Raw genomic sequence first — 27,946 nt, forward strand, 5'->3', positions numbered from 1 at the left:
ATTGAGAAGTTGTATCAGTTTTACATGTACACGTCAACGTCAGAGCATCTATTTGTCATCTAAAGCCCAAAAACAGAAGGGATCAAACAGAAGAAATCCTACAATGGCCAAGTCGAGTTACCTCAGTGTCATTGAAATGCAGTGGTGTGTTCTAACAGTCAAACATGCAAAACATGCAGAAGATAAATCAAAGCAGCTTTGTGCAGACGAGTAGGCTACAAACCTCCTTTGCAGATTTGAAAAAATAAAATACAAAATTTATTTTGGGAAAAGAAATTCATAGGCGTATCAATTAAAAGGGTCATATAATGAGGAATCAACTTTTAGTTGATCTTTGTAGATAAGTCTTGATGTGAAAATCTAAATTTCAGAAAGCAAACTTATCTCAACAGTAAGCATGGCCCTGTTAGCCCCTACTGGTAGAGGTTGTAACTACACCATGTGGTTCCGAGAGGTTTCCTTCTTCATTAACAGCCATTTTGCTGTACTGTATATTGTGGCATTTTTGGTAAGCAGTAGTTTATATCTCTACTCACTTCTATCATTGGGATCCTTCTGTCACGCATTTCAATTTTATGCCATTAGTTCGTCTGGTGATTAGGAACAATAGTATCTATATTAGTTTATTTTTAAACCTAGCTTTAGTGCTGAATACAGGCCTGGAAGCTCTCTGCATCTGTTTCATTCTGGTCCTGTTTTGAATATAGGAATGATTGGGAGAGATTATTTATTTCTCTCTTCACTCTTCTTTTTACTTCTTTTTAGTCCTATGATTCCTAGTTTATCTTCAGCAGGTACAATATTGTATACAAATATTGATCTCTGATGAAAAGCGTTAGGAAGATTTGATTATTGCTTTATATATACAATATATATATATATATATATATATATATATATATATAATGAATCAACTTATACTAAAAAAAATAATAATAGTGGTTAACAATAGGAGAATGTTTGGAAATGGAATAGTAAATGGAAGAGAATTTCCAGTGTCAATATCTGTCTTTGTTGATGTGCTTTGTAGTTTTGAAGAGTGCAGATTTTATTCTATCCATCCATCCATCCATCTTCTTCCGCTTATCCGGGGCCGGGTCGCGGGGGCAGCAGTCTAAGCAGAGATGCCCAGACTTCCCTTTCCCTAGCCACTTCCTCTAGCTCTTCCGGGGGGACACCGAGGCGTTCCCAGGCCAGCCGGGAGACATAGTCTCTCCAGCGTGTTCTAGGTCTTCCCCGGGGTCTCCTCCCGGTGGGACGTGCCCGGAACACCTTCCCGGGAAGGCGTCCAGGAGGCATCCGGAACAGATGCCCGAGCCACCTCAGCTGACCCCTCTCGATGTGGAGGAGCAGCGGCTCTACTCTGAGCTCCTCCCGAGTGACCAAGCTCCTCACCCTATCTCTAAGGGATCGCCCAGCCACCCTAGAGAGAAAGCTCATTTCGGCCGCCTGTATCCGGGATCTTGTCCTTTCGGTCATGACCCAAAGCTCATGACCATAGGTGAGAGTAGGAACGTAGATTGACCGGTCTTCACCACGACAGACCGGTACATCGTCCGCATTACTGCGGAAGCTGCACCGATCCGTCTGTCAATCTCCCGTTCCATCCTTCCCTCACTCGTGAACAAGACCCCAAGATACTTGAACTCCTCCACTTGAGGCAGGAACTCTCCACCAACCTGAAGCTACCTTTTTCCGACTGAGGACCATGGCCTCGGATTTGGAGGTGCTGATTCTCATCCCAGCCGCTTCACACTCGGCTGCAAACCGTCCCAGTGCATGCTGAAGGTCCTGGTCTGATGGGGCCAACACGACAACATTATCTGCAAAGAGCAGAGACGAAATCGTGTTGTTCCCAAACCAGACACCCTCCGGCCCCTGGCTGCGCCTAGAAATTCTGTCCATAAAAATTATGAACAGAACCGGCGACAAAGGGCAGCCCTGCCGGAGTCCAACATGCACCGGGAAGAAGTCTGACTTACTGCCGGCAATGCGAACCAAGCTCCTGCTTCGGTCGTACAGGGACCGGACAGCCCTTAGCAAAGGACCCCGGACCCCATACTCCCGGAGCACCCTCCACAGGCCGCCACAAGGGATACAGTCGAATGCCTTCTCCAAATCCACAAAGCACATGTGGATTGGTTGGGCAAACTCCCATGAACCCTCCAGCACCCTGTAGAGGGTATAGAGCTGGTCCAGTGTTCCACGGCCCGGACGAAAACCGCACTGTTCCTCCTGAATCCGAGGTTCTACTATCGGCCGTATTCTCCTCTCCAGTACCCTGGCATAGACTTTCCCAGGGAGGCTGAGAAGTGTGATCCCCCTATAGTTGGAACACACCCTCCGGTCCCCCTTCTTAAAAAGAGGGACCACCACCCCGGTCTGCCATCCCAAAGGCACTGTCCCCGACTGCCACGCGATGCTGCAGAGGCGTGTCAGCCAAGACAGCCCCACAACATCCAGAGACTTGAGGTACTCAGGGCGGATCTCATCCACCCCCGGTGCCTTGCCACCGAGGAGTTTTTTGACTACCCCGGTGACTTCAGCTTGGGTGATGGACGAGTCCACCTCTGAGACCTCAGCCTCTGTTTCCTCCATGGAAGACGTGACGGCGGGATTGAGGAGATCCTCGAAGTATTCCTTCCACCGTCCGACAACATCCCCAGTTGAGGTCAACAGCTGCCCACCTCCACTGTAAACAGCGTTGGTAGGGCACTGCTTCCCTCTCCTGAGTCGCCGGACGGTTTGCCAGAATCTCTTCGTGGCCAGCCGATAGTCCTTTTCCATGGCCTCACCGAACTCCTCCCAGGCCCGAGTTTTTGCCTCCACAACCACCCGGGCTGCAGTTCGCTTGGCCTGCCGGTACCCGTCAGCTGCCTCAGGAGTCCCACAAGCCAACCAGGCCCGATAGGACTCCTCCTTCAGCTTGACGGCATCCTTTACTTCCGGTGTCCACCACCGGGTTCGGGGATTGCCGCCTCGAAAGGCACCGGAGACCTTACGGCCACAGCTCTGAGCGGCCGCTTCGACAATGGAGGTGGAAAACATGGTCCACTCGGACTCAATATCTCCAGCCTCCCTCGGGATCCAGTCGAAGCTCCGCCGGAGGTGGGAGTTGAAGATCTCTCTGACAGGAGACTCGGCCAAACGTTCCAGCTGTCCAGCTTCCTCTTCCGCCATCGGATCCAACTCACCACCAGGTGGTGATCAGTTGACAGCTCCGCCCCTCTCTTAACCCGAGTGTCCAAGACATACGGCCGCAGGTCAGATGAAACGACCACAAAGTCGATCATCGACCTACGGCCTAGGGTGTCCTGGTGCCACGTGTACTGATGGACACCCTTATGCTTGAACATGGTGTTCGTTATGGACAAACTGTAACTAGCACAGAAGTCCAATAACTGAATACCGCTCGGGTTCAGATCAGGGGGGGCGTTCATCCCAATCACGCCCCTCCAGGTAACACTGTCGTTGCCCACGTGGGCGTTGAAGTCCCCCAGTAGAACGACGGAGTCTCCAGTCGGAGCACTTTCCAGCACCCCTCCCAGAGACTCCAAGAAGGCCGGGTACTCAACACTGCCGTTTGGCCCGTAGGCACACACGACAGTGAGAGACCTATCCCCAACCCGTAGGCGCAGGGAAACGACCCTCTCGTTCACCGGGGTAAACTCCAACACATGGCGGCTGAGTTGGGGGGCTATGAGCAAACCCACACCAGCCCGCCGCCTCTCACCATGGGCAACTCCAGAGTGGTGAAGAGTCCATCCTCTCTCAAGGAGTGTGGTTCCAGAGCCTAAGCCGTGCGTAGAGGTGATTCCAACTATCTCTACACGCACAATCTCAGGCTCCTTCCCTGCCAGCGAGGTGACGTTCCACGTCCCTAGAGCTAGTTTCCGTGTCCAGGGATCGGGTTGTCGAGGCCCCCGCCTTCGACTGCCGCCCGATCCTCTAAGCACCGGCCCCTTACGGCCCCTCCTGCAGGTGGTGAGCCCACGGGAAGGCGGCCCCACGTCGTTCCTTCGGGCTGAGCCCGGCAGGACCCCCTGGGGGGAGGCCCGGCCACCAGGCGCTCGCATACGAGCCCCAACCAGGGTGGGGCCCCGGCTGCGCCATACCGGGCGACGTCACGGTCCTCGATTTATTTTTCTCCATAAAGGGGTTTTTGAACTACTCTTAGTCTGACCCGTCGCCTAGGACCTGTTTGCCTTGGGAGACCCTACCAGATTTTATTGAATGCTAAAACCCTCAAAGATTTGCTTGCTCTGCTCGGCACATTTGCATGAAAAAAACTACTTTTCCTATAACTAAAAGGATACAAATTAAAATTCAGAGAATTGTGGTGTGGTTTTTAGTTTTAGACTGTAAATCCGGCTTCCTTTTTCCATCCTGATGAAGTCAAACTTTATTTTCTTTAGCCTCAGTCAGATAACATGCTTTAAATAACGTAGGTTGGAGGTGCTGGACAAACATCTCATCGATCTGACCTTCGACCCCAGTTTGCCAGGGTTGTTTAATGTCTGTGGAGAGATTAATCTGCTGAGTCGAGAGGCAGCAGTGATGTGTGTTGATGGTAGGTGCAGACAGACACTGTCAGTGCTGACACAATCACTTAGAGCTCAGAGCTGGGGTGATACTATCAGACCTTTTTTCTTATGCCAGAGAAGAGTGTTTCTCTTCCTCTCTCTGGTGCCTCTTCTACTATGGGTGGAACTGAATATTGATTATGGATTGAATGACTGATAAGGTTAATTAGTGGGTTGACTGAACAGACTACAGAAATGACCTTCTTGTTTGCACCAGTCATGTTGGAAAGGTGGGGAGCTCTAGAACATTTTCAATAGTTTCTATAGTTCTTTTTTTTTTTTTTTTATCTCTAGGCATAATCAGAACAAACATCACATGGCACGGCAGCTCTCTGATCTAATCACAAGCTTGTTTGATGTGTCACCCAGAATCAACATTAGAATGAACTGAACTAATGAACCCTTAATGCCCGTGTGAAACTGACCATGGACACACACACAAAACTGTGTTGCAAACGCTTACTCCCGGTCCCCCACAGAGTTCGTCCTCCGATGCTCTTGGAAATCTCAAAATCCCCAAACTTGCATGTACAAAATTCATTAATACAGAGCTGGTCTGAATTATTTAGATAATTGCTAGGTTTTGCATTTAATGTGTTTCTTAAATCAACATTTTACCACTCTAAGAAGTCCACAGAGAAACAACAGACTCTACACGCACAGAATATTTAGCAATAATTTGAGTCCTAAACATCCTCCGGTGTTTTTTTTTTTTTTTGTCTCTTAAGCTGGTGAGGAATCGCCTCATAAAGAAACTGTCTACTGTAGGTGTGCACTGATCAATGATAGCAATTCCAGATGCACAATGTTCTGAAAGATGAGTTTTCTTGTTATTGCTCATATTACAAACATTCATAGTCTCCATAAAAATTTCTAGCAGGATAAGAGTGTCTAAATAATTTACATCTCTAATAATGAGCTTTTTCTGCAACTGTTTTGTGAATTCGCTCAGGATTCTGTTGCCTTGCCCTTGTGTATTGTGCATGACTTGGGATTTATTTTGACCTTCTGCATGGAAAATAGGCATAATCTAGGGCTGATTCCAGGATTTTTTAGGATTAGGGGGGCTTTAATTAGTTTAACTCTTTCTCAACAAACCTTTTTTGTTGTTGTTTTTAATTAACCCCCAAAAAATAGCAACTGGTTTGTAGTGCATGTCAGAAACGTGGGGTTATTTGATAACACTGGTGGGAAGGAATTAATTCATAATTGAGAATGCATTTTAAATTCCATTTCAGTTCCTGAATTTCATTTGAATTTGAATTGATGTAGTAAACAGGATGCAGAATTGTAATTCAAATAGTAAGCAAGAATAATTAAAGAAATTAATTTAAGTTTTATCTTTGAGTAAAAAAAAATAAGATTTCCATATCTTTGAATGTTAGAATGACAAGGTCTTCTTTGAAAGTTTAAAAAATAGTTTAAATGGTTTATAGGCATTAAAAACAGATAGAAAGACAGATTTCTATAGCCACTTAATTTGGTTTAGTGAATATTTCATAATATAAATGACCTGCGCAGGGTCGGAAAACGCTTACCAGAATGCATCACCTTGAATTGCAATTCATTACTTTCCTTTTCCTGTCATTTCAGTTCAACTTAATTTGGGGTGTGGCCAGTTCAAATGAGATTCCATCTCATGAATGAATTAAAGCCAAGATTCAATTTTGAATTTTGTCTAAACCTGATGAAAAATGGTGAATCTTCTGGACTGCAGTCAGCTCTTTAGAGATGAAATGATTAAAGCATGATCTTCATGTGGATCTCCTCTTGATAGACGACTTTTAAATGGTTCTGTTCATTGGGAGTCAGTAGTATTCTTAGGAGGCCCGTGTGTTCATTATGTATTGATTCAGTAAGCTGAGGTTTTCCATTCTTCCACTAATAGACCCTTTTCTTCAAAGCAGTTCGGACCTGCAGAGGATTCAAGAGCAGATCGTTCAGTCGTTTACATCTGGAAAGCAATTTGCTCTGCATATTGACATGCTTTTTTAGTTCCCTTTAAACTGTGATCACTATAGTTATACGTGTTTATACATGTTTTGAGTTTGTCATATATGTTGTGTGATATCTGTTAGAATCCTCTCACCCTTTATATATGAGGAACAGAGAAAGTGCGTACGTGACCTTTCCTGCAGGACAGGTTCTTCTGAATGTCATTGATTTTAGTGGCATAATAATCACACAGCTTTGAGCAACTGTCAGAAATGGGAGGAGAGAGAGGCAGAGGGAGAACGAACAGAGGTGAGCGAGAGGAGGAGAACGTAAAAGAATGACATTTAACTGCGAGGGGAGACAAGGACCCACTGGCATTTATTCTGATGGAGTGTTCGCTGTCTTCTGGCTCAGCTGGTTCATGTTGCCCATAGATTACACTGCAGTGCCAGTATAAACAGAAAGCCAACCTGCATCCTCAACAGACTGCAGGGAGAAGATCATGGATTTGATGGAATATATATACGGAGCTTTACACCTCTGGGTATTGCCCAGATGGTTTGCTTGTCAGGGTTGCTTCTTGGTTGGCAACAGGATAGTGTTTAAAGTGTTTACACAGCCCAAAATCGCAGTTGTTGGTGTAGTTCAGGAGGACTATTGATTATATATCTGTCCACAGTTACTGTACCCTAGATAAAAGCAGCCCAAAAGTAACAACATCCCGTGTGCCCTGTCTCCCCTGCATTCTCCAGCATAATGATCTGGCAAAGGAGCAGTGAGTCCACTCTCAGTAAATAAGAGAAGCATGAAAACACCAAAACATAAAGTCTTGTATCTTATAGTTCTGGGACCAATTTCTCCTACAAAAACTGCCCTGTCTTCATGCATTCATCCTCAACCCCAAACATTTGCCCTGGGTCCTTCTTTCTCTCCGAGTATGTTTACTGTGCTCCTCGGCGGCTTCTTCAGCAGCGCATAAGTCTAAATCTGATTACTGTCCGCTAGACTGGCTCGGCTCTATTTACAGAGGTATAAATTCTGCTCATCTGTGAAGCAGCTATTGATTTGTTGGCCGTCACTCTGTCCCCTTTTCTCCCACTAATCTCTCTCATTTCCCATGAAGTCTACTGCTTAAGCAGTCTGGAGACATTGGGATTTCATTTGGAGTCACGTCGAGGGATGGTGCTGTGGTGTGCTACAATCAACAGCAGGACAGACATTATGAAGCATGAACTGCTGTACAGCGAGTGATGAAAGATGAGAGCGAATTCACTCAAATCACAGTGATGCCAATCACTCTGTCTGCCATATTGAGAAAACCTAACACAAGTCTATGGTTTACAGAGCCTTCAGACTTCAGAGTCTGGTGTGATGTTTAATTTAAGCTTTTTCTTGATTTTAGAGAAAAAAGTTTTATATATTTTTTTAGACATCATATACAATGTAAATCATTCTATAACTGAGCTCTATAAGAACATAATTCTAAACCCCGATGTTCATAAAATATGAATATCTTCTCTCTGGCATATCAATGTTTTGAAGATAAGTGTGCAACCTAACAAATGCAATAATTTCACAATTCGGTCCCGTTGTTGGTAAGAATTTATAATAACTGCACGCTATGAATCATTAGTTAAGCATTAGTAAACAGTTAATTCATCATGTATAAAGCATTAATAGACATTAATAAGCAGTTTATAAATACAGCTATAAATGCTTTATACTTGATTTAAAAGCATATCTACTGTAGGCTATAATGTGTTTAATAATTGTATTTTCATACTTTATTAATGATCAATTTATAATTTCTAAATTAAGTATAGCATTATTAACACACCAGTTATTTAAGAGTTGTCAGTGGTTCATAAGATCACTTAGAAAGTGTAAGTAAATGAATAATAAACTATTTAAATGTTTAAATAGTATTATTCAGACATATAGTAATAGTTACTTAGTGTGTTAGTAAACCCTTTATTAGTATTTCTGCAATTCATGGTTAAAGTTATAAAGCATTTAGTTGTGGTCAGTTAACTATGTTTGTGAGCTCATCTAAAGTGAGGACTATTCATGCCTTGTAAAGCATTTACAAAGGAGATTTAAAGACTGTTAATATTTCTATGTTCTGTATCACTGTGTTGTGTTTGTTTATTTTTTTCAGTTTAGAAGACAAATGAGCCTTTAAATCTCCTCTGAAAATGCTTTACAAGGCATATAGTCCTCGATAATCTGAAATTATTTACTTACAATTTCTAAGTGATCTTATGAATCACTGACAACTCCCAAATAACTGGTTTGTAAATAATGCTATACTTTATTAATGATCAATTTATCATTTCTAAATGAAGTATGACAATACAATTATTAAACACATTATAGATATGATTTTAAATCAAGAATAAAGCATTTATAGCTGTATTTATAAACTGCTTATTAATGTCCATGAGTGCTTTGTGAATTATGAATGAACTTTTTACTAATGCTTAACTAATGATTAATAGCGTGCAGTTATTATAAAGTGTTACCCGGTTGGGTAGACCATTTATTGATTCCAGCTCTGGTAAATACAAGGGACTGTAAAGAAAAACAATTATTAATTAGTTTTTATGACTCATACAATAAATCTTAAAGAAATATAATGACTACTGGAACCTCCTGGATTATATTAAGATGGTAAACAATGTCATACAGTATGCTGTAAATCACATTAGAAAAGGGTAAGATCATTACGGCCATTAACAAGGGCTTGGAGAGACTAAATCAAATGGGATAGAAGCAGTGCTCTCCCTGCAGACTACAGAAAGAATTTTAAGCCCAAGTCAATATGTCAGTATCCATAATAATTGCTCTATTGGATATCTGTCTTTTCTCTATATACCTCTCTCAGTGATAAAGCATGTGTTTGACACGATGTTCGGCTAAGGATAGATCAAACACAGTTGACCTCGTGTTGCAATCAAAAGGCCATTTGAGCTCCTGGTAATTTCTGGCTTTAACTCAGCCTGGTGGAGCATGCAGTAACTGTAGCTGTCTCAGACTCAAACTGTTATGAAAAGAATGCTCACAGATCTCTCTGAAGATCAACGCAATCCTCCTGTGTGGAACCAACCTCTTAATGAGCCTAATTTTATTTGGGAAAATAAGGAAGACTGAAGCGCTGTTGGAGAACACGAATCCAAGCGGAGGTGAGATTGCTGCTATAAATAGGGTTGTTTGTGAGAGGAAGTCAGGCTGGGTTTAGCCTCTGTCAATCAAATGTCTTCTCTCACGCAGACACGCACATATGTCTTCTGAAGCACTGAACTGTCAGCGGATCTCAGATGAATTCTACAAGTATATAGCTCTGTGATTGGCCTTTCACTTAAATTCATTTATCTGCCGGCAATGTTACACCAATCCTCGTCCTCAACGGTAACTGAGGCACTTGGTTCTACACATTTTGTTTTGTGAACTTGGTGTGTGTGCTTGAGTCAGATTGAAGGTTGAAGGTAACAGGGAAACAGAACAACAGCTAGTTCGAAGTGAGCTGGTGTACAGGTGAAACTCGAAATGTTTTATTTATTTCAGTAATTCAACTTAAAAGGTGAAAGTAGTATTTTATTTAGATTCATTACTTGCAAAGTAAGATATTTATATCATAGCTGTAAGCCGTAAGCATCAAAATAACAAATGAAGGCTTGAAATAGCTTACTTTACATGTAATGAGTCTAATTACTTTAATATTTTAAGTTGAATTACTGAAATAAATGAACTTTTGCATGATATTCAAATTTTTGGAGTTTTACAAATTTAAACAAAACCTAATCTATTTTGTTTTTCCATCACATTATTAATCAAAAACATACAAAGGTAATTTAACCAAGTATTACATTAGCCTACTTCAGCACAAGCACACAACCATATAAACAGGTTCAGATCTCACTTTTATGACATAGACATTCAACAACATTTATAGTTGAAAAAAGCACATTTTGTCAAGAAAGTCATGATGCGTTGTAGCGTTTGCATCATACCTGTCTCACAGGTGCTCAATTAGATCTATTTTCTCTCACTCCACACCTGCAGAAACCACCACCACTTACATACTCATGACTGCTCCCCTGAGAGGTGCATGCTGGGTAATACTGGCATTCCCCGAAGGCAAGTTATGTCCAATTAGATCAGCTATGCTGCAGGAAATCTAATTTAACATAACCACATCAGAGAAAGATGTGGAAATGCAGAGGAGGCAAAGAGGCCCAAGAACCAGTGAATGTGTTTGTAGGCTATTCCCCTCCTCACACACATTTGCTTATGCTCATATAAGTTTGACTGGACATTTTAATGTGTGCTTCCTCTCACTCTAAAAAAAAAAAAAAAAAAAAACAGTTATGAAACTGTTAGCTGGTGCTGCTGATAGTAGGAATATTTCTGCACTGGCTGATGCAACTGAAATTCACACAAATATGTATAGTGCCTGTACTTCTGCTCTTTGGCTTTCCTTAGAAACGGGTTCCTGTTCTCCAAAACGTCCTCCTCAAAGTCACTAATGGTGTCCTATTGTATTCACCCAAGCTGAGGTTCATGCCGTGTCTTTTTGCTAGCCATGTGCAATAGTTGAACTCTGCTTCTTTTCGGAGATTGGAATAAAATGTTATATCTCTTCCTCCTACCTGCAACAGTCACTTACAGCCTTAAGCAAACACATTACATAAAAAACTATAAACAAGTAAACAGCCTCAACCAAATTTGAAACTCTTAAAGAATTAAAATGGCTCAGTTTTCTTATAGTGTCTTATTTACCAAATTAGTTTTTCAGTGAATATATATATATATATAAATATAAATATGTGTGTGTGTGCGTGTGCGTGTGCACTTTTATTTGTGATGTATATAATCCCAGCATTCTTTAAAAAAAAGTATTTTGTCTTCTGGGACATAACAGGTTTGAAACCAGGGTTAGGGTAAAAGGGTGTAAGCTTCTGCCCCAATGACAAGCTGTTGTGCCCTTAGGGTTTTTTTCACAGTGATTTATCTTTTTAATAAAGTACTGTTGTGTGGTGATCTGTGATGATCTTTGTGCAGCTTTATTCTGCACAAAATAGCTACCAAATAAGCAAATCTAAATTAACTGCAATAAAGTGTGTTTGTTTTAAAGAGGGATGGTGATGTGATGTTTTAATTTCCTGTCAAATTTAGAGACTATGAGCTGCAGAGGGACTGATTCCCAAAGGGCGTTTAAATGAATCTGTCCTAAGTAAAAAAAAAAATCAAAATGCAGTTTTAAAATTAAAAATTTTAATTCGTGAATTACAGCTATCAAAACTCTTGTACTAGAGTATGGGAATTTTGACCATTTGTTGTGTTAAAACTATATAGCTGCTCTGTGTGTGTCTCTTCCTCTTTTTACAGATGAGGATATGGGAGGTGAGTGGGTGATGTTACAGCAGTTCTCACTGTTAATGTTCTCTCTGTGGCGCTGTTTGATGTCATTGTGGTGAATCCTTTCTCCCTGTGGATTACTGGTGCCACGAAACACACATTATCTTAATAACAGACTAATCATCCAAGTCACTTAGCACATCATGTTTTTATCTGCTTTAATTGTTGCCTGTACCTGCTCAGCTAATGGAAACAGATTGGCCGCTCTGTGGGAAGGGCTGTTGGGAGTTTAGTGAAGCTGTGCTGTGAAAGATGTACTTTTGCTCTATGAATGTAACTGAATTCCCTCTTTGCTCTTAGCAGAGCATCTCTGCCTTTGAGAGGAACACACATGCACACGCCTCCTCACGCTTTCTTCCTATGAGGTTTGAATATACTAGGAAGATATTCTATAATTGTGTCCTATAAATGTGACATAGCCATGTGAACCCACTGCATATAGCAATATATGGGAACACCATGTTTAACAAAGCTGTGCAGAGGGTCTATAGCAGAACTGCTTTTGGTAAGGAATCACCAACTTGACAAAGGCTGCTCACCTGAAATTAATCATGATTAGTGTCCTCCCTCTCTCTCTCTCTCTCTCTCTCTCTCTCTCTCTCTCTCTCTCTCTCTCTCTCTCTCTCTCTCTCTCTCTCTCTCTCTCTCTCTCTCTCTCGTTCTCTCGTTCTCTCGTTCTCTTTATCTGCTCGAAAACTATTACAATCATTTAGTCCCAGCATGCCTGGCTCCAGTAGGATCTCATGGCCTTGATGATGAAAACCTAAACACAGCCACATCTATCACTTCACTGTCTCTCCTTCTGGCACATCATGTGACCTAATTGCATCACTTCTTTTATCAATCAGAGCTTAAGCCACTGGCTGGCTTACCGTGGGTGTAAATATTAGGCTGGACAAATCCACAAATACGCCTAGTTTCACAGACAGGGCTTAGATGCAGAAATTTCTTTACTTCCGTACACAAAAGCTGTTGTGACAAAAGATCATAGTGTTGGTGAGTATAATTATAAAGTGGATTGTCTCATCTAATTACATGCTCTGTCTCTAGTGTCAGTTCAAAATGATGACTTCAACAACATAATCCTGAGGATTACTGCCTGTAATCGATCTCACAAATGTGTTGTTTCTTTATGTGTGTAATAATGTGTGTGTTGGTGCGGTGTCAGCACATCATCAATGTAATAAATCCACCCTGTAAAAGTCTTTCATTTTATTTGAGTTCCAGGTCTACATTTTTATGTGCCTGTATTTTTTTTAAGAATCTGCTCTTAAAGACATATAGGCTATTCTCAATACATAGGTCATTCTTTGAAATCTCAGAATTTTCTAAAATAGAATAATTCACCATTTAAAATCAGCCACAGTGCCCCAAAAATAGCATCGGGACGGGAACCATGCATTATAGTAAAATATCAAATGAGTTCTAACTTGGTTTGTTACAGTATTATCTAATGAAATGGCATTAATTAAATATTTTTAAAGTTGTTTTTAGAATTGATGTTCCAAACCTGTATGACGTTCTTTGAAACGTAAAAGAAGATATTTTGAGATATTTTGTTTTTCCATGCAATGGAAGTAAACGGTCACCAGCATTCTTTCATTGTTTAAATATCTTCTTTTTTTGTTACACAGGAAAAACAAATGCACGCAGGTTTTTTTTTTTTTTGCTATTGTTGAACTGTTTGATTATGACAGCCATTTACATGGCTTTGTTAAATGGCTACATTACAATCCATCAGTCAATCAAATAAATAAATAAATCGTGCGTTTCTCCTAAATGATTGGCGACATTTTGTCGTATTAGCCACCTTTTAATCACTCGTACAAATTCGTACGAATTGGTCGTGAGATAGCGTTGCAACGTTGCATAACTGGCACGTGCAAATGACAAATTGTAATTTGGGAAAAGCAAAAAGAATAAAGACAAGGCGAACTGATTGCCTACACATTTGTAAACTTAGTTACAGCACGCGCTTTCTTTATTCCAAATTTTACGCTTGTGTACTTTAATTAACAGCGCTGCTCATCTGCGGCGGAGCGCGCGCTGACTGAAAGAACGTTCCGCCTGCATATGATTTAGATGATTTCGTTCCGGGTTGTCAGTGGCTGTCAGGTTTCCGCTCTGTGCTGCCATTGAAATGATTTTCTGTGCGCGATCTCTCTGTTTTGGCTGGCATCAGTCTAATTTTTGTCTGCTGTGAGACAGCTGCCAGATTAATCTTTGAGTCTGGGTGCAAGCCCTCCGAATCTGTCGAGAGGGGCTGATGGGGGCGAGGAAGGGATGTCTTGATGCTTAACTGTCATTCATAAACATTATACAAGCTCCCAAATGCTCTTATCTCCCAATCACCCTTTCTGTGGTATTTTTTTTTCTTTTCTTTCTTTCTGCCTTTTTACTATACCCACACTTATACACTATCACAGAACACACAGCCCCCGGCGGGTTTGAGCGCGTGCGTTTGTCATTCATTGCTCTGGTGCCAGTTCACGCACTAGCGACAGACAGCAACCATTCAGCTGTTTTCGAAATCTCTGGAGGAGGATAGTTCTTAAAGTGAAGAAAACACCCCATCCCTTCCCCTCTACTTTCGCTCTATATGGAATGAGTTATTTATCTATAGCAGCTTTGCTGTTGTTTTGGGAAAACATGACACTATAAAAAGTACGAAGCATGTTTTTTTATTTTTTTATTCCCAGTTTATAACGTGATATTTGTGGAAGAGAGCTAAAAGCTCGGGCTGTTGAGCGCTGTCCACGAGCGGTGGTGCTGAACTTGTACTGCGCTCAAGAGCCTCGCATATGTTGAGAGCCACACTCATCATAAGCAATTACACCGATGTACAGACACAAGAAACATAGGCGGAGCGTGTGTACGGCTGGCTGGGGAAAGCTTTGCCTTCCCTTGACCTCGTGCATAATTTGAGTATATGACCACTGTTCTCAGATGCTGTGGTGATTCCGACTGCTCAGATTCCCCTCCCCAGTGAAATGATGTTTGATCAGTGGCATAGCCTACAACTACTATATTTTAGAGCAGAAAAGAACTGTAATTTGTGAAATACATGTATATGGTGTCAGGGCCGTTGCTTACGTGGCCAAAGGTGACCATACACAATTTTATTTTTATTTTTTTAAGAAACGTAGCTCTAAGCTGTTATAGAGCTGGCTATAAGAGTCGGACACTCTTCCAGCCCTATAGAAGTTATGGTTTTAGTGTGTGTAAATTATACACTGACTCTCATTGGTTCGACGTTTTTGAGAATTTTAATTGGAAATGTTCGGGTCGCAATCTGCCGAGGTGCGTGTTGAGCAACGCAAATGGTATATTTCAAATTGTTTGTCAACTATTTTTCTGGCTTGCAAGTGAACTAAAAAATGTTCGTGATATATTTGTAGCCTAATATTTATTTATGTTTTGCCGTTCCGTCCGATGATCCAAATTCATTATCCTCAAACGCCCTCTTGTTGAGAAACCCCAGGTTACCTCAAACATAGGCTATACTTCTCAAAAATACCCTTCAACCTTTTTTTGACCCAAAGTGTTCAAGACGTGAGTCTAGTTAAACCCACCATAATCCACACGTTGTTTTAGCTTGTAGTTGATTCGCCCTCCGCCTAGGACAAGTCATATCCTGTAGTGAGGTCTATCTGACAATCTGTAAAACGATTATTAGTAAATGCATTTATCTGGAAGGATGGTTCAGACTTTGCTAGAACAGACAGTGCTGGGTTGGGCTGAAAGCACATCACAGGACACAGTACAAGCTATAGGTTGATTCAGTGGAACATGCGGACTCTCAGGTGATTGGCTGGAGGTAGATGACATCATTGAAAGTCCGCTGCCTCAGTCGCGCGCGCTAAACTCCTGGAAAGAGATCAGAGCCGCTCGCGCAGATGGGAGCCACATCTGGCGGATTGTAAACCGAGTAGATTTAAAGAAAACCACGCGCCCGAGGTGTATTTAGGTGAGCCGCCAGTCACGATGGTCAGAGTCATAATGAGCTTCTCCCCTCTGGCGAGAGCCGCACGCGTCAAGAACGCATGATGTGAAAAACAAAGTCATCCCGCGCAACATGAGGACAGCCCTTCTAATAATCTTGAGGAAAAACTTGACGGAGTGAAAGAGGAAGTGTGGATTCTTTTTCCATTTTTTCTTCTGGCTGGCTGAGCATTTTTAAAATCATGCAACATGAATGTAACTAACAGCACTGGAGCAGAGGGACTCGCGCCCTGGAACTTCAACGGTGAGTTGCGAGTGGGACACAAGTAGCTATGACACGAAAGAGTTAGAAAAGAAAGAGTTCCTTATGTCACAATGGAGAATTGCGATGTATGTGTTCATTGTGTGTACATATACTGAGACCATGTCCAATGACTCGTGTTCGTGACGGTGTGCTGTTACTCCCAACAAAAACTCAAATTGTCCTGTAATGTTTTCCACGATGAAAATGTTCCAGGTTTGTGTTATTGTCTTTGTAGGCTATATCATTTTGTAGATCCCTTTTCACCCTTTCAGAATGAGCTGCAAAAACATATGAAAGAAGCATTAATGGTAATTAAAGACACCAGCAAAATGGCAAAACCTGTTTGTCCCATTCCGTATGCACTTTAAACGGAACATAAGGAAAAACAAAACATGTAAATCAACGTTCGTTCATCTCGAGAAACATATATGTAATGAAATTATTAAAGTTCCATTTAAAATATTTTACTCAAGTTATATGGTTGAACAGAATATGAAGTGGGGCGGTTTGAAGGAACATGGACAGGTCTCTGATTGCATTCATTACATAATGCTTTTGTTAATTCTAGATACAGAGGTTAAATTATATGATGTATTTTGTGACATTAAAAGTCTTAACTAAAACAGCTTTGGCTTTAACTTCCTCCAAACTAAAACTGTTTGATTATATCCTATGTGACTGTTTGTTCCATTTATGTTTCTGTGTATGTAGGTACTGTAATTCTTTTGCTGTGAGAAAATGAACTTAAACATCAAACACCTTAAACAACAGTTTGTGTGTGTGGTGTGTGTGTGTGTGTGTGTGTGTGTGTGTGTGTGTGTGTGTGTGTGTGTGTGTGTGTGTGTGTGTGTGTGTGTGTGTGTGTGTGTGTGTGTGTGTGTGTGTGTGTGTGTGTGTGTGACTGATTCAGTGGTGATTTGCTGGAAGGTCCTGAGGCATTGGCTGATGGTTTGACAAGGACTGATTGACATTTAGATTAGATTAGTCTTGATGTTTACATATAGATTAGTGTAGTTCTTAGGCAGAAAGTCGTTTCTGGCCAATTCACCATTGGTTTCTCTTTACTCTAATCGCCACTCAGTTAACTGGGCTAACAGGACCTGATTCTCAAGCCCCTGTGGTCTCTTTCTGTAGCTTGTGCTTTAATGATTAATACGGATTATTTTATTATTAATACGAATTATTAATACGGAAAATTCTGTCTTTATCTCTCTCTATCTGTTCATCAATATACATATAATGTATATTTGAACAAGCAATGACTTTGTCTGTTCCACCTGTTCAATGAAAAATATAGATTTTAAATAGATTAAATAAATTATTATATATAATAAATAAGTTATGCCTTTCTCTCAAAGAATATGCATGTTCCCTTATGCAGCACAGAATCCACATGTATATTTGATCTAAAAACTAAATTGGATCCAGTTCTTAAAATGTTGCCTTTTAAGCTCATTAGAAGCAGAGTGCATATCACCACAGAACAGGCACACAACCCCCCTCAGATACTTGCACAGACTCCCCTCTCCAGTCTGACAATAAAACAGAAAACATACAGACATTTTGGGGCGCTGAACATGGGGGAAAGAAACTAAAAGCCAGAGCATCTGTCACAGTTCACTCGGAGAACGTTTAAAAAGAATACGAATCTCTCGTTTCCGTTATCTCTGACCGACTCAATCACATCAGACTAATGCGCATGATGGCGCCTTTTTGATTCTGTGACCATGATTCTCACAGTGTGAACTGGTAAAGTACTAGAAGAATCCCCTAGAGTGACAGTCTCATGTCTCTCTCTCTCTCTCTCTCTCTCTCTCTCTCTCTCTCTCTCTCTCTCTCTCTCTCTCTCTTTCTGTGTGTGTATGTCACTCTTCCTCGCGCTCTCTTTGTCTCTGGCTGGGTGTTAACCCAGTTTCACAGAGGAAAGTGTGTCGCTATGCTGCTGTTTCACCCTGTTACACGCACTCACACACACAAACACTGAGAAAAGAATGAAATGCCTGGAGACACAGTCATTTCTCTGTGGGTTCTCAACAGGGAGAGAGAAGAGCTACAACAGCTGAAGCAGCAGGATTGGCTTTTAGCTTTAAACAAAGCCCCGAGCATTCTGCCACTGGTCGCCAACAATTGCATCACCTGTGACACCTTTAGACTAAATATTTAATCAGACGTAGCACATTTTGGTTGTCAGTGTAATGTATCATTACTGTGCAGAAGACTTGAGCGGATAGCCTTCAGCATTGTAGCATGATGGACAGCTTCTCATAGGACATTTCTGATCCCAAATGGCGCGCTCTATTGTCAGCGTGCACCCAATTGTTTTGAGAGATCATCCAAGAAAGATCGCATCAGAACTGAACTGACAATAATAACATTTTATTTATAAATTGTTTTAATGGTAGATCATTACAACAAGGGTTTCGACCAATCATATCTTATGAAACAACATCTTTGGTTGAATTAAACCTTTAAAATTCATTGCCTGAGAATTATTTGGTTTTCCCAGTTTGGTTCTTGTATGTTTGTGGACTGGTTGGGATCATGGCATGTCATTTGCATTAATTTCCATAGGAATTGACTCAAATTGTAGTATCAATGGGGTTTAATGTATCTTTCAGCACCTTTGGAGAAAAGCAAAGCTGAACTATGCACTTATCAATATGATGAATACCTCCTAATGCCACTGGAAGTAGTCCGGCACTCACTGGAGAGAATAATGCTGATAACTGCAGGAGTTGTGAGTCGGTGTGTGTCAATAATTGCAAATGTTCTTTCCATGGCGCTCACAATGGCACAGTTACCCACCCACATCACCATCTCTCTTAGACTATCTGCCAATCAGAAACATCTAGAATATTTCTCTGGTTGTGTAAAGCCCCCCATTAAAATGTGTGCTCAATCCTATGACTGATGTAAGGATGCTGCGTCACTTGTCACAATGCTTTTGAAGTTTGGCTCGTCTGTCGGCTGATCAGCTTAATCAATGCTGCTAAACTGTAGCACAGCGGGGCATTGCCTGATTTCGATCCAATATTCAGAGAATTAGCAGAGAATTAGAATTGTGTGTGGGAGCGAGAACGAGAGAGTCATTAGTTTGCCAGTGGCCAGTATGGGGGATCTTATAACAAGCACATATCAGAATCAAAGGATGAGTCTGATGAACAGACCACAAAGCAGCCCACACACACTCCCACTGCGATGTCTGTCCGAATCTGCAGAGGCCTGTGTGCCGGCTGTGTATTTGCCTGTGTGTCCTGGTTGCCTTAACACACTCTAACTTTTGATTGTCAAAGACACTTGGAAAAGACACTAAAACACTAATTAGAAAGCGGTTCAATGGAACCTTTCAACTTGTTATTTGTATGCTGACACATTGTTATAGATATTTATGTTAATTAACTGATATTCATGTGTGCTTTTTTTTGTTGTTGTTCAGAGTTGTACTGGTGGGGGAAAGTATATTTGGTAGCAGATGGCTTTATGTTTCGAGCTGCCAGCTGGTAACTGGAGGCTTTCTGCTTTTAGTCCCAAAAGAGTCACCAAATGAGCAGCATCCATGTGTTTGTTGGTGTGCATGCATTTGTTTGTGCAGACAAGCGTGTGTGACTACATCCATAGTCAAATCCTCTGCAGCTGAGTTGACTCCCTTCCTATTGTTTGTCATTCAATTAAATGTAAAAGTACAAGTGTTTAGCCTTTATGAAAGTCTGTGCCAGTGTGTGTGAAGCAGGGAAGTGTTTGAGCAACAGCTGCTGTTTTCTGCATCCCAGTGCTTAGCACAGGAGACACACAGCCGAGAGAATGACAGCTTATATAAAAGTCTCGCTTTGTGACTCGCTTTGGAGACTCTGGAAACGTCTCTCACTGTATTTTTGACAAGATGTCACCGCTTCACTGTACATGCAGCCAAACAACCAAAATGCTCTAGTGTCAGTGCAGAAAAGTCTCCAATGAACAATAACAGCTTTTTTGAAGATACTGACACAAACATTACTATAACTTGTGACAGGTGATTTATATTCTGTTTCTTTCTCTCTTTCTTTCTCTTTATAATAATTAATTCTAAAATATAACATTAAAAATAAAAACGAATATTATTATATTAATTTTAATGTACTCTCGTTTATTATGTAATATAAAAGAGAACATAAAAAATAATTGTATATGCGATGTTACAAACAGTGACTATTTATAAATTACAATATACAGTAATAGGAATGTAATGGTGTCCTTGATGCTGTTACGTCAGTTTAAAATATGTTTCGAATTATAGTGTTTAAGAATTTATATCACAATAAGCTCATGTACTATATAACTGACTTGAGCAACACAAAAGAAAGAAAGAAAGTAAAACAGAGCAAGTGTGCTTAGAGAGGGAGAGGTAAGGGTCATCAATAATTAGTTAATGTGCAGAATGTGTCCGGAGAGAGATGAGTAGAGGTGAGGGTAGATGAATTATTATGATTATATAAGCCTAATGGCGTTCAGTTAGAAATGAGCACTATTTATAACGGTCTAACACATCACTGACATATCACTGCTGGGGTCATTCTGTAGTCACAGATTATCGCCCTCTTGGTAACGGTTAGACTGGTATTGTTCTTCCAAAGCTCTGTCGAGCAGGTCCCGTATCATTGAGCTCAGGAACACAGAATGGGGCAGAGGAATACATTGGCACGCGGTTGTGATCGGGCACGGAGAGCCAGCTGAGATCAGACAGCTCATATCTCACGGCTGCAGGCTGAGCACAGATCACCCTCTCTGCTTCTGCATCCTGCCAGCTCCACATCCACAGCTGTGGGAGAACTTCAGAACCAGATCCTATCACAAAAATAGATGCCACTCACCCTTGCTTCATTTGCATGCAGTAATTGTTTAGCCATTTTGAGGCTCCATCATGCATTTATGGTAATAAATCAATTGATAGATTATGTTAAAACCATGAGAGGACGGTGTGGTTTACTGTACATTTGTTGTTGATCCTTTTTTAGGAGCAGAATGGATCAAATCTCTGGTCGAATCCATGAATAAGCTTTCACAGCTCCTCATATTTTATTCCAGTATGTATACGTTTGAGTGTCTGGTTTCAGTGGCGTATACACAGATGTGTCAATGACACGTATTTATCATGCAGTCAGAGACAGGAATCATCGGTTAATTTGAGATTGCCTGTCTCCATTATGGATATTCAGATCCGCCCATCGGATACAAACACGGCCCAGATAGAATCAGCTGCGGTTTGGAGGAGGAGGGTGGTGGCTTTGCTCGCCATCAAATTCAATGAAGCTGCAAAGTGGCGCTCACACTCAACAGCACAATCTGTTCAAAATCCTCTGGTGAAGTCAAGAATCGAATGTTTAGCGCAGGCTTTGCTGAGATGTTTGTCAGCATGCCGAAATGTTCCAGACTGTTTTTATCTCCTGACATGAGAGCCAGTGCCGGTATTGTGCTGGTTCAAAGCTCAGACAACCTCTCAGCACACAAATGTCACTCCATCCTCAAAGAGCTTTGACTCTCTGAATATTAACCTTCAGAAGAGGGGGAAACCCTCAAACAAAGCAAACAAACAAACAAACACAACGACGGCTCTTTCAGGTGACGTTTCAGTGCAGCCGTTGAAGGGATCTTTACTCAGACCTAAAGAAATAAATGAATATTATTGAATGTAAAGCATACATGAATAAAATGCAGCCATCATAGAGAGTGATTTTTCCTGACATTGCATGTCTCATTATACTGTATGCACTCTGTTTGTGTAAACAGATTTCATTTTGAATGCTAGGCTTTCTGTTCTGCTTCTTATTCTGTTATTATTCTGTTCTGATTCCAGCTGTGAGATTTTTAATGACAGAAATGCTGGATCAGATCAGAGGAAGCTGGGCAGAACAGCCAAAGATTCCAACCAAAGCAAACTTACAGTGGTATGGTGGAGCTGTTCAACTGGCCATATGTGCGGGACTTCTGTATATACGAGTGATCCACAAACCTTGCCTTTGGTTCTGCGATGCTCGTGTGTGATGTGTGCAGCAGGGAATGAATGTGTGTGTGTGGTTAGATGAGGCTCTGCTTTTTTACTTGTCACATTGTGACAAGAGAAATTGCTTCTGTCTGCACAGCTACTGGACTGACAGATGAGGTTCAGTATTATTATCTTTAACAAAACTACAATGAAATCTAAAATAATACATTTGTTAAATTAAATATTTACTGTTAACCGGCAACTAATTCATTTTAATTACAGGTTTTAAATCATGTATATGATGCAATTTGAAACCTTTGCAGCACATCTGCATTACACAAGAAAATGCAGCTAGATAGAATAACACTTGAGTGTGCAGAGATATATAACACTTTTAAATGATATCAGTTAGCGCATTAATACATTTGGCTGCCTCTTAATACTAAAATGAAAGTAAAAACTAAATCAACTGAAACAAGAAATCCCTCAAATAAGCTGAAATACAAATAAAGCAGAAATAAATAAATAAATATCCAGCAAATATACTAACCTTGCCTGGCTCTAGCAGCATGACAAGCTTCACATAGACACGCTTCAGCTGTTCTGCTTCAGTGGAAGAGTTAGGGGTGTTAGGGGTTGGTGTTTGTGTACAGAGTCAAATTGTACAAGAAAGCTGATAAAACAGTCCTGGAGAGCTTTCTCCCACGGTGATATCAGATGAATATTTTTGATTCATATTTAATGAGGCTTGGCGCTTATCTTTCCGCTCTGCTCGAATCCACAGTTGAGTAATTGCTGATTCATATTTGATAAGGGGTAAAGAATCCTCTCCCCACACCGAATCACCTGCACCTGAGGGGGGAAATATAGAGCAAGACCCAAACTATATCAACTTTCGAATCGCTTCCCAAGTACCAATAAAGACCTTAAGAAGTGTGATCAGTGTTGGGATGAGAGAGGAGGAGAGAACGTGTGTGTCTGTTTGTCAAAAGCTTTCAAAAGGAATAGGATATGTGGCGTCTAACCGTCCGGAGTGTGGCAGTGCTTTGATGCCCGCTGATGATCAGTCAGGTGGTTTTAAGAGAGAATAAAGATAAAGAGAGGGTCTGGGTCGGGGTCCTTCCTCTGGTGGGAAACTGATTTCAGATTTAATAGATATAAAGATTTGTTATATCTTTATTCATCAAAAAAAGAAGAAAAACAACCAATGACTAATTTGGCAGGCAGCAGCATTCATAGCAAGTCTTTTGTCGTGTTTATTCAGGTTGTAATTTCCCTGGTTATCCAGAAGATGGCATCCTTCAAAAGATATGACAGAAACAACTCTGCAATAATGAAGTGTCTTTAAAATGCTTAAAGATATTTGCGTTTGTTCTTTAGCGTATTTTGTGCATTTAGGAAACGCCCGCCTTGAGTTGCTTCAAATAGGTTTTCAATTGCCCATTGGATTAATACTTTATCAGTATGACAACAGCTTCCCAGAAGTACACATGAAGAAGGTTATGGATAATTCATGACCTGAAACAAAAAAGCTTCTCACAGATTTATGCATTAAAAAGATTTTTTGATGTATATTTTTTTCTCACCTTTTTCTGCATTGTGCCCTGCGCTGTCTCTTGTAAAGTTTAGCATGCAGCATGCATCGTGACGAAATCTCTAGAAATGCAGCCCACATTCACAAATGGCATGCCAAACCCCTCAATTTTTCATATACCAAGATCCTTACTTGAATATCTATGATAAAGGAAGCAATATAAACAATAATTTTATGGAAATTGTTCATATAGTAAATGGGTGTACGGAAATCCTGCATTAAAGGGTTGAGGTGATTTGTTTGAGGAGCACTGAGGTTCTCAGGGTTCCCTGTCTACTAATTGTATTTAATTGTTCCTGAGCAGCTCAGATCATTAGGAAGCCCAGGGGTCATGTGAGTTTACCCACAGGGCAGCTTTGCATTCTTTGATTGGATAATGTTGTAAGGAGTCGAGTTTGTGTATCTGAATAAAACCTGAGCGTGTTATTAATCATGAGGATTTAATTAATCTTCTCTTCACCTGAGACTGCTCACCCCAATGCCTGAACGCTCTCACACTGTCTCAATAATTATTAAAGGTTCAGTTAGTTGATGTGTTACGTATCACAAACTAACAATGAACAACAATTTCTACAACATTTATTAACCTAGGTTAATGGTAATGTATAAATATACTTTTATTCATTGTTAATCCATATTTGTTCATAATGCATCAATGTTACACAATCACACATTATTTCATGTTAGTTATTTCAATAACTAATGTTAACAAATTGAACTTTATTGTAAAATATTCCATAATTAATGATTGATGCTGGTTTGTAGTTAATAATAACACTGAACAAAACAAAAACAAATTTTACATAGTTGATAACAGTTATATGCTAACAAATAGTATATATAACAGTACATAATTTTTTTTGTTTTTACCCTAATGACCAGTGCACTCATTGGTTAGTGCCAGTGGGTCAGATAATAGATAATTACATACTGTCATTATACTGTTCACAATATAGAGGAAATGTTTGAATTTATGTTACTAATCCAGACTTCACAATCCTGCAAAACTGCATGCCCTACAAAAAAAAAGTGAGGTGTATAGGGCTTTATGTTTCATCATTACTGTTACAACTCTAAGTGTTTTTTGAGAGTTGTTGAATTAGTTCTTGTCAGCTGGGTCACATACTACCTTGCTTTTAATACAAACAGCATTTATATTTCATGATGGAAATGAATGCTGTGCAGTAATATGCATCTTAATGAATGTCATTCTGTTTCCCTATATGCAATCACTCTACCAGTATTTATATCAGCCTGGGATTATTTTCAGTGATTGCATCCATTCTGATATCTGCATTTTTGTCATTTATAGCATTACCTCTGTGTTGTGTGTGTATTTCAGGCTCATTGAGCAACGTGTCCAGTGATGCCAACTTCAGTTGTGACAGCGGCAGCGCTAATGGCTCGTGTGCAGCGGTTGAGGCGGGCAGCGAGAGCCCGTACAAGGCGGTGGAGATGGTCTTCATCGCACTGGTTACTGGATCCCTCAGTTTTGTCACCGTTGTGGGCAACATCCTCGTCATGCTCTCAATCAAGGTTAATCGACACCTACAGACCGTCAACAACTACTTCCTTTTCAGCCTGGCCTGTGCAGATCTCATCATCGGTGCGTTCTCCATGAACCTTTATACCGTCTACATCATCAAGGGCTACTGGCCGCTTGGCCCAGTCGTGTGTGACCTGTGGCTCGCGCTGGATTATGTGGTCAGCAACGCTTCTGTCATGAACCTGCTAATCATCAGCTTTGACCGATACTTCTGTGTGACCAAACCCTTGAGTTATCCTACACGCAGAACCACCAAGATGGCCGGCCTCATGATTGCCACCGCCTGGATCATGTCTTTCATCCTGTGGGCTCCCGCTATCCTGTTCTGGCAGTTCATCGTCGGAGAACGGACCGTAGAGCCAGGCGAATGTTATATCCAGTTCCTTTCCAACCCCGCGGTCACGTTCGGCACGGCCATTGCTGCGTTCTACCTGCCGGTGGTCATCATGACGGTGCTTTATGTGCACATCTCTCTGGCCAGCCGCAGCCGTGTGTCCAAGCAAAAGGCCGAGGCTAAGAAAGAGAAGAAAGGCCAGAAGTCTAGCGGCCTGCTCAAGACTCACATCTTGAAGCAGGACAACAACAACCAGTCCCCTCCTAAGCCCAGCCTGGATACCTGTTCTACAGTAGACACTGTGAAGAACGGCAAACTAGACGAGTCTGTGGTATCGGCTAAAGCTGACTCGAGCGTGCATCCGGAGAAGGAGAGCTCAAACGACTCCAGCACGGCCAGCATAGCGCCTAAAGAGCCCAAAGAGCGAGCAAACAGTGAGGTGACTTCAGACGCCGGCCTGACACCCGCACCAACAGCCGCACCTAAAATCAACCCTCAATCCAAATGGTCCAAGATCAAGATAGTCACCAAACAGGCAGGAGACGAGTGCATCACAGCCATCGAGATCGTCCCACCGAACAGCACCGGCGAGAGGCGCTCCATCCCCGTCAACCGTCCCCGCACGGTGGCGCGCAAGTTTGCCAGCATCGCCCGCAGCCAGGTGAAGAGGAAAAGGCAGATGGCGGCGCGAGAGAAGAAAGTGACAAAAACCATCTTCGCCATCCTGCTGGCCTTCATCATCACGTGGACGCCATACAACGTGATGGTCTTAATCAGCACGTTCTGCCAGTCGTGCGTTCCAGACACAGTCTGGGCCATTGGCTACTGGCTCTGCTACGTCAACAGCACCATCAACCCCGCTTGCTATGCACTCTGTAACGCCACCTTCAAAAAGACCTTCAAAAACCTGCTCATGTGTCAGTATAAGAACATCGGCACCAGATGAACTGAGGAAAGAAGCAGCCAGCAGGGGTGGAGGGTGTGATATGGAGCGTATAAAGGCTGACCTGGCTCTTCTGACCCCCATAACTCTGAAGCTTCGGAAGGTATTGCACAGTACATTGACAGGCATCATAGTCCCGTAATGCTAAACAGTGCGTTATAACCAAAACGTAATATATTAAGGAATCAGTGTTTACAAGAAGATGATGGAGCGATGGACTGAATCACTGAAGACTTTTTTCAGTAATCTGACCATTGCTGCACTGCTAAGAACACTGCACTACAGTTACATGAAGATCAGGCCACGGATGACATTAGATTAAACAGCTCATTATTTCCAACAGTGAAGAGAGAAAATCCCAGCACATGTAAACCAGAAGAGACTTGGTGAATTAAGGGAATTTATTGATTCATTTATATTTCCAGTACAGCACAAATGGTATCAATCAAGTCCTTTTGGTTGGTATTAACACTGTTTTTGACCCAGACTTCTGTGCAGATTCTCTGAAAACATCATACAGAGGATCACAGCCAAAGACAAACAACATATGGAAAAGCTTCATGTTTGACTATCCCTAAAAGCATGGTGCTCCAGAGTGAGGTTCAATTTCCTATAGCCTACCTGCACCTTCCACTTTCCGAATTAAGGAAGTCTGTTGCTGTCCACAACAGCTGTGTAGTCCATTACATTCACAGCGGCAAATTCAGGGCATGTGGTTCAGCCTGGGAGAAGTTAGTCATCATTATCCTCTTAGTGTGATCCTCTTGAGGTTCTGGTATAGGTCAGAATTCAAAAGGATCTCCTCAATGGATTGGGATTGGCATTATAGACTTTAAATGGGATGAGACACTCTATACTGAGCTGAGAAATGTCACTGTAAGGGTTTGATCTTACAGAGGTCTGTACATATGTTTAGATATGATGAATATATGCTCTTGAAAGTATTATTTCTTCCCTGCATTTGATGTCTGGATGTTTGTGTCCTCTTGTATTTAGTTGGTGATCTTCATGTAATTTTACAGATTAAATATTAAATGTATTGTTGTCTGTATGCAGTTGAAAGCATTTATAATTTGTGATATACTTGAAAAAAATAGGAGATGACTAATTTATTTAATCTGTTTATAAGATGTTCAATTTCAAGCATTTTATTTAAATCGGGGCACAAAGGACTGTCCGTAAATTTGAGAAATGAAAAATTGCTTTTATTTCCCCCTGTAAAACATGTTGACTTAGCACATATCCACTTCATAATGTTTTCTCATGGTGCAATATCGTTTTGCCAAGTTTGTATTTAAACACAAGGTTTGTAATTGATGAAACCGCAGCATGTAAACCTGAAGGAATGATCTCCAACTGTTTTGTGTTTGAGAACATGTGGTCAGAAT

The 27,946-nt window shown here is 41.3% G+C and overlaps 1 protein-coding gene across 1 annotated transcript; it reads left to right on the top strand.

Annotated features, from left to right (window-relative positions):
* Positions 1-15,809: 15,809 nt before the first annotated feature.
* chrm4a (cholinergic receptor, muscarinic 4a) lies at positions 15,810-27,697 on the top strand. The gene is made up of 2 exons (XM_079639428.1): positions 15,810-16,182; positions 25,078-27,697. The coding sequence occupies exons 1-2, from the start codon at positions 16,128-16,130 to the stop codon at positions 26,559-26,561; spliced, it is 1,539 nt and encodes a 512-aa protein (XP_079495554.1). The 5' UTR covers positions 15,810-16,127; the 3' UTR covers positions 26,562-27,697.
* The last annotated feature ends 249 nt before the right edge of the window (positions 27,698-27,946 follow it).

Source organism: Phoxinus phoxinus (assembly GCF_949152265.1).
Source record: "Phoxinus phoxinus genome assembly, chromosome: 2".
Lineage (NCBI taxonomy): Eukaryota > Metazoa > Chordata > Actinopteri > Cypriniformes > Leuciscidae > Phoxinus > Phoxinus phoxinus.

What these genes read in the sequence shown, in the direction of transcription:
- chrm4a (XM_079639428.1), top strand. Translation starts at nt 16,128, where the DNA reads ATGAATGTAACTAACAGCACTGGAGCAGAGGGACTCGCGCCCTGGAAC. An exon ending in CGCGCCCTGGAACTTCAACG is followed by an intron (nt 16,183 to 25,077) that starts GTGAGTTGCGAG and finishes TGTGTATTTCAG; the next exon opens with GCTCATTGAGCAACGTGTCC.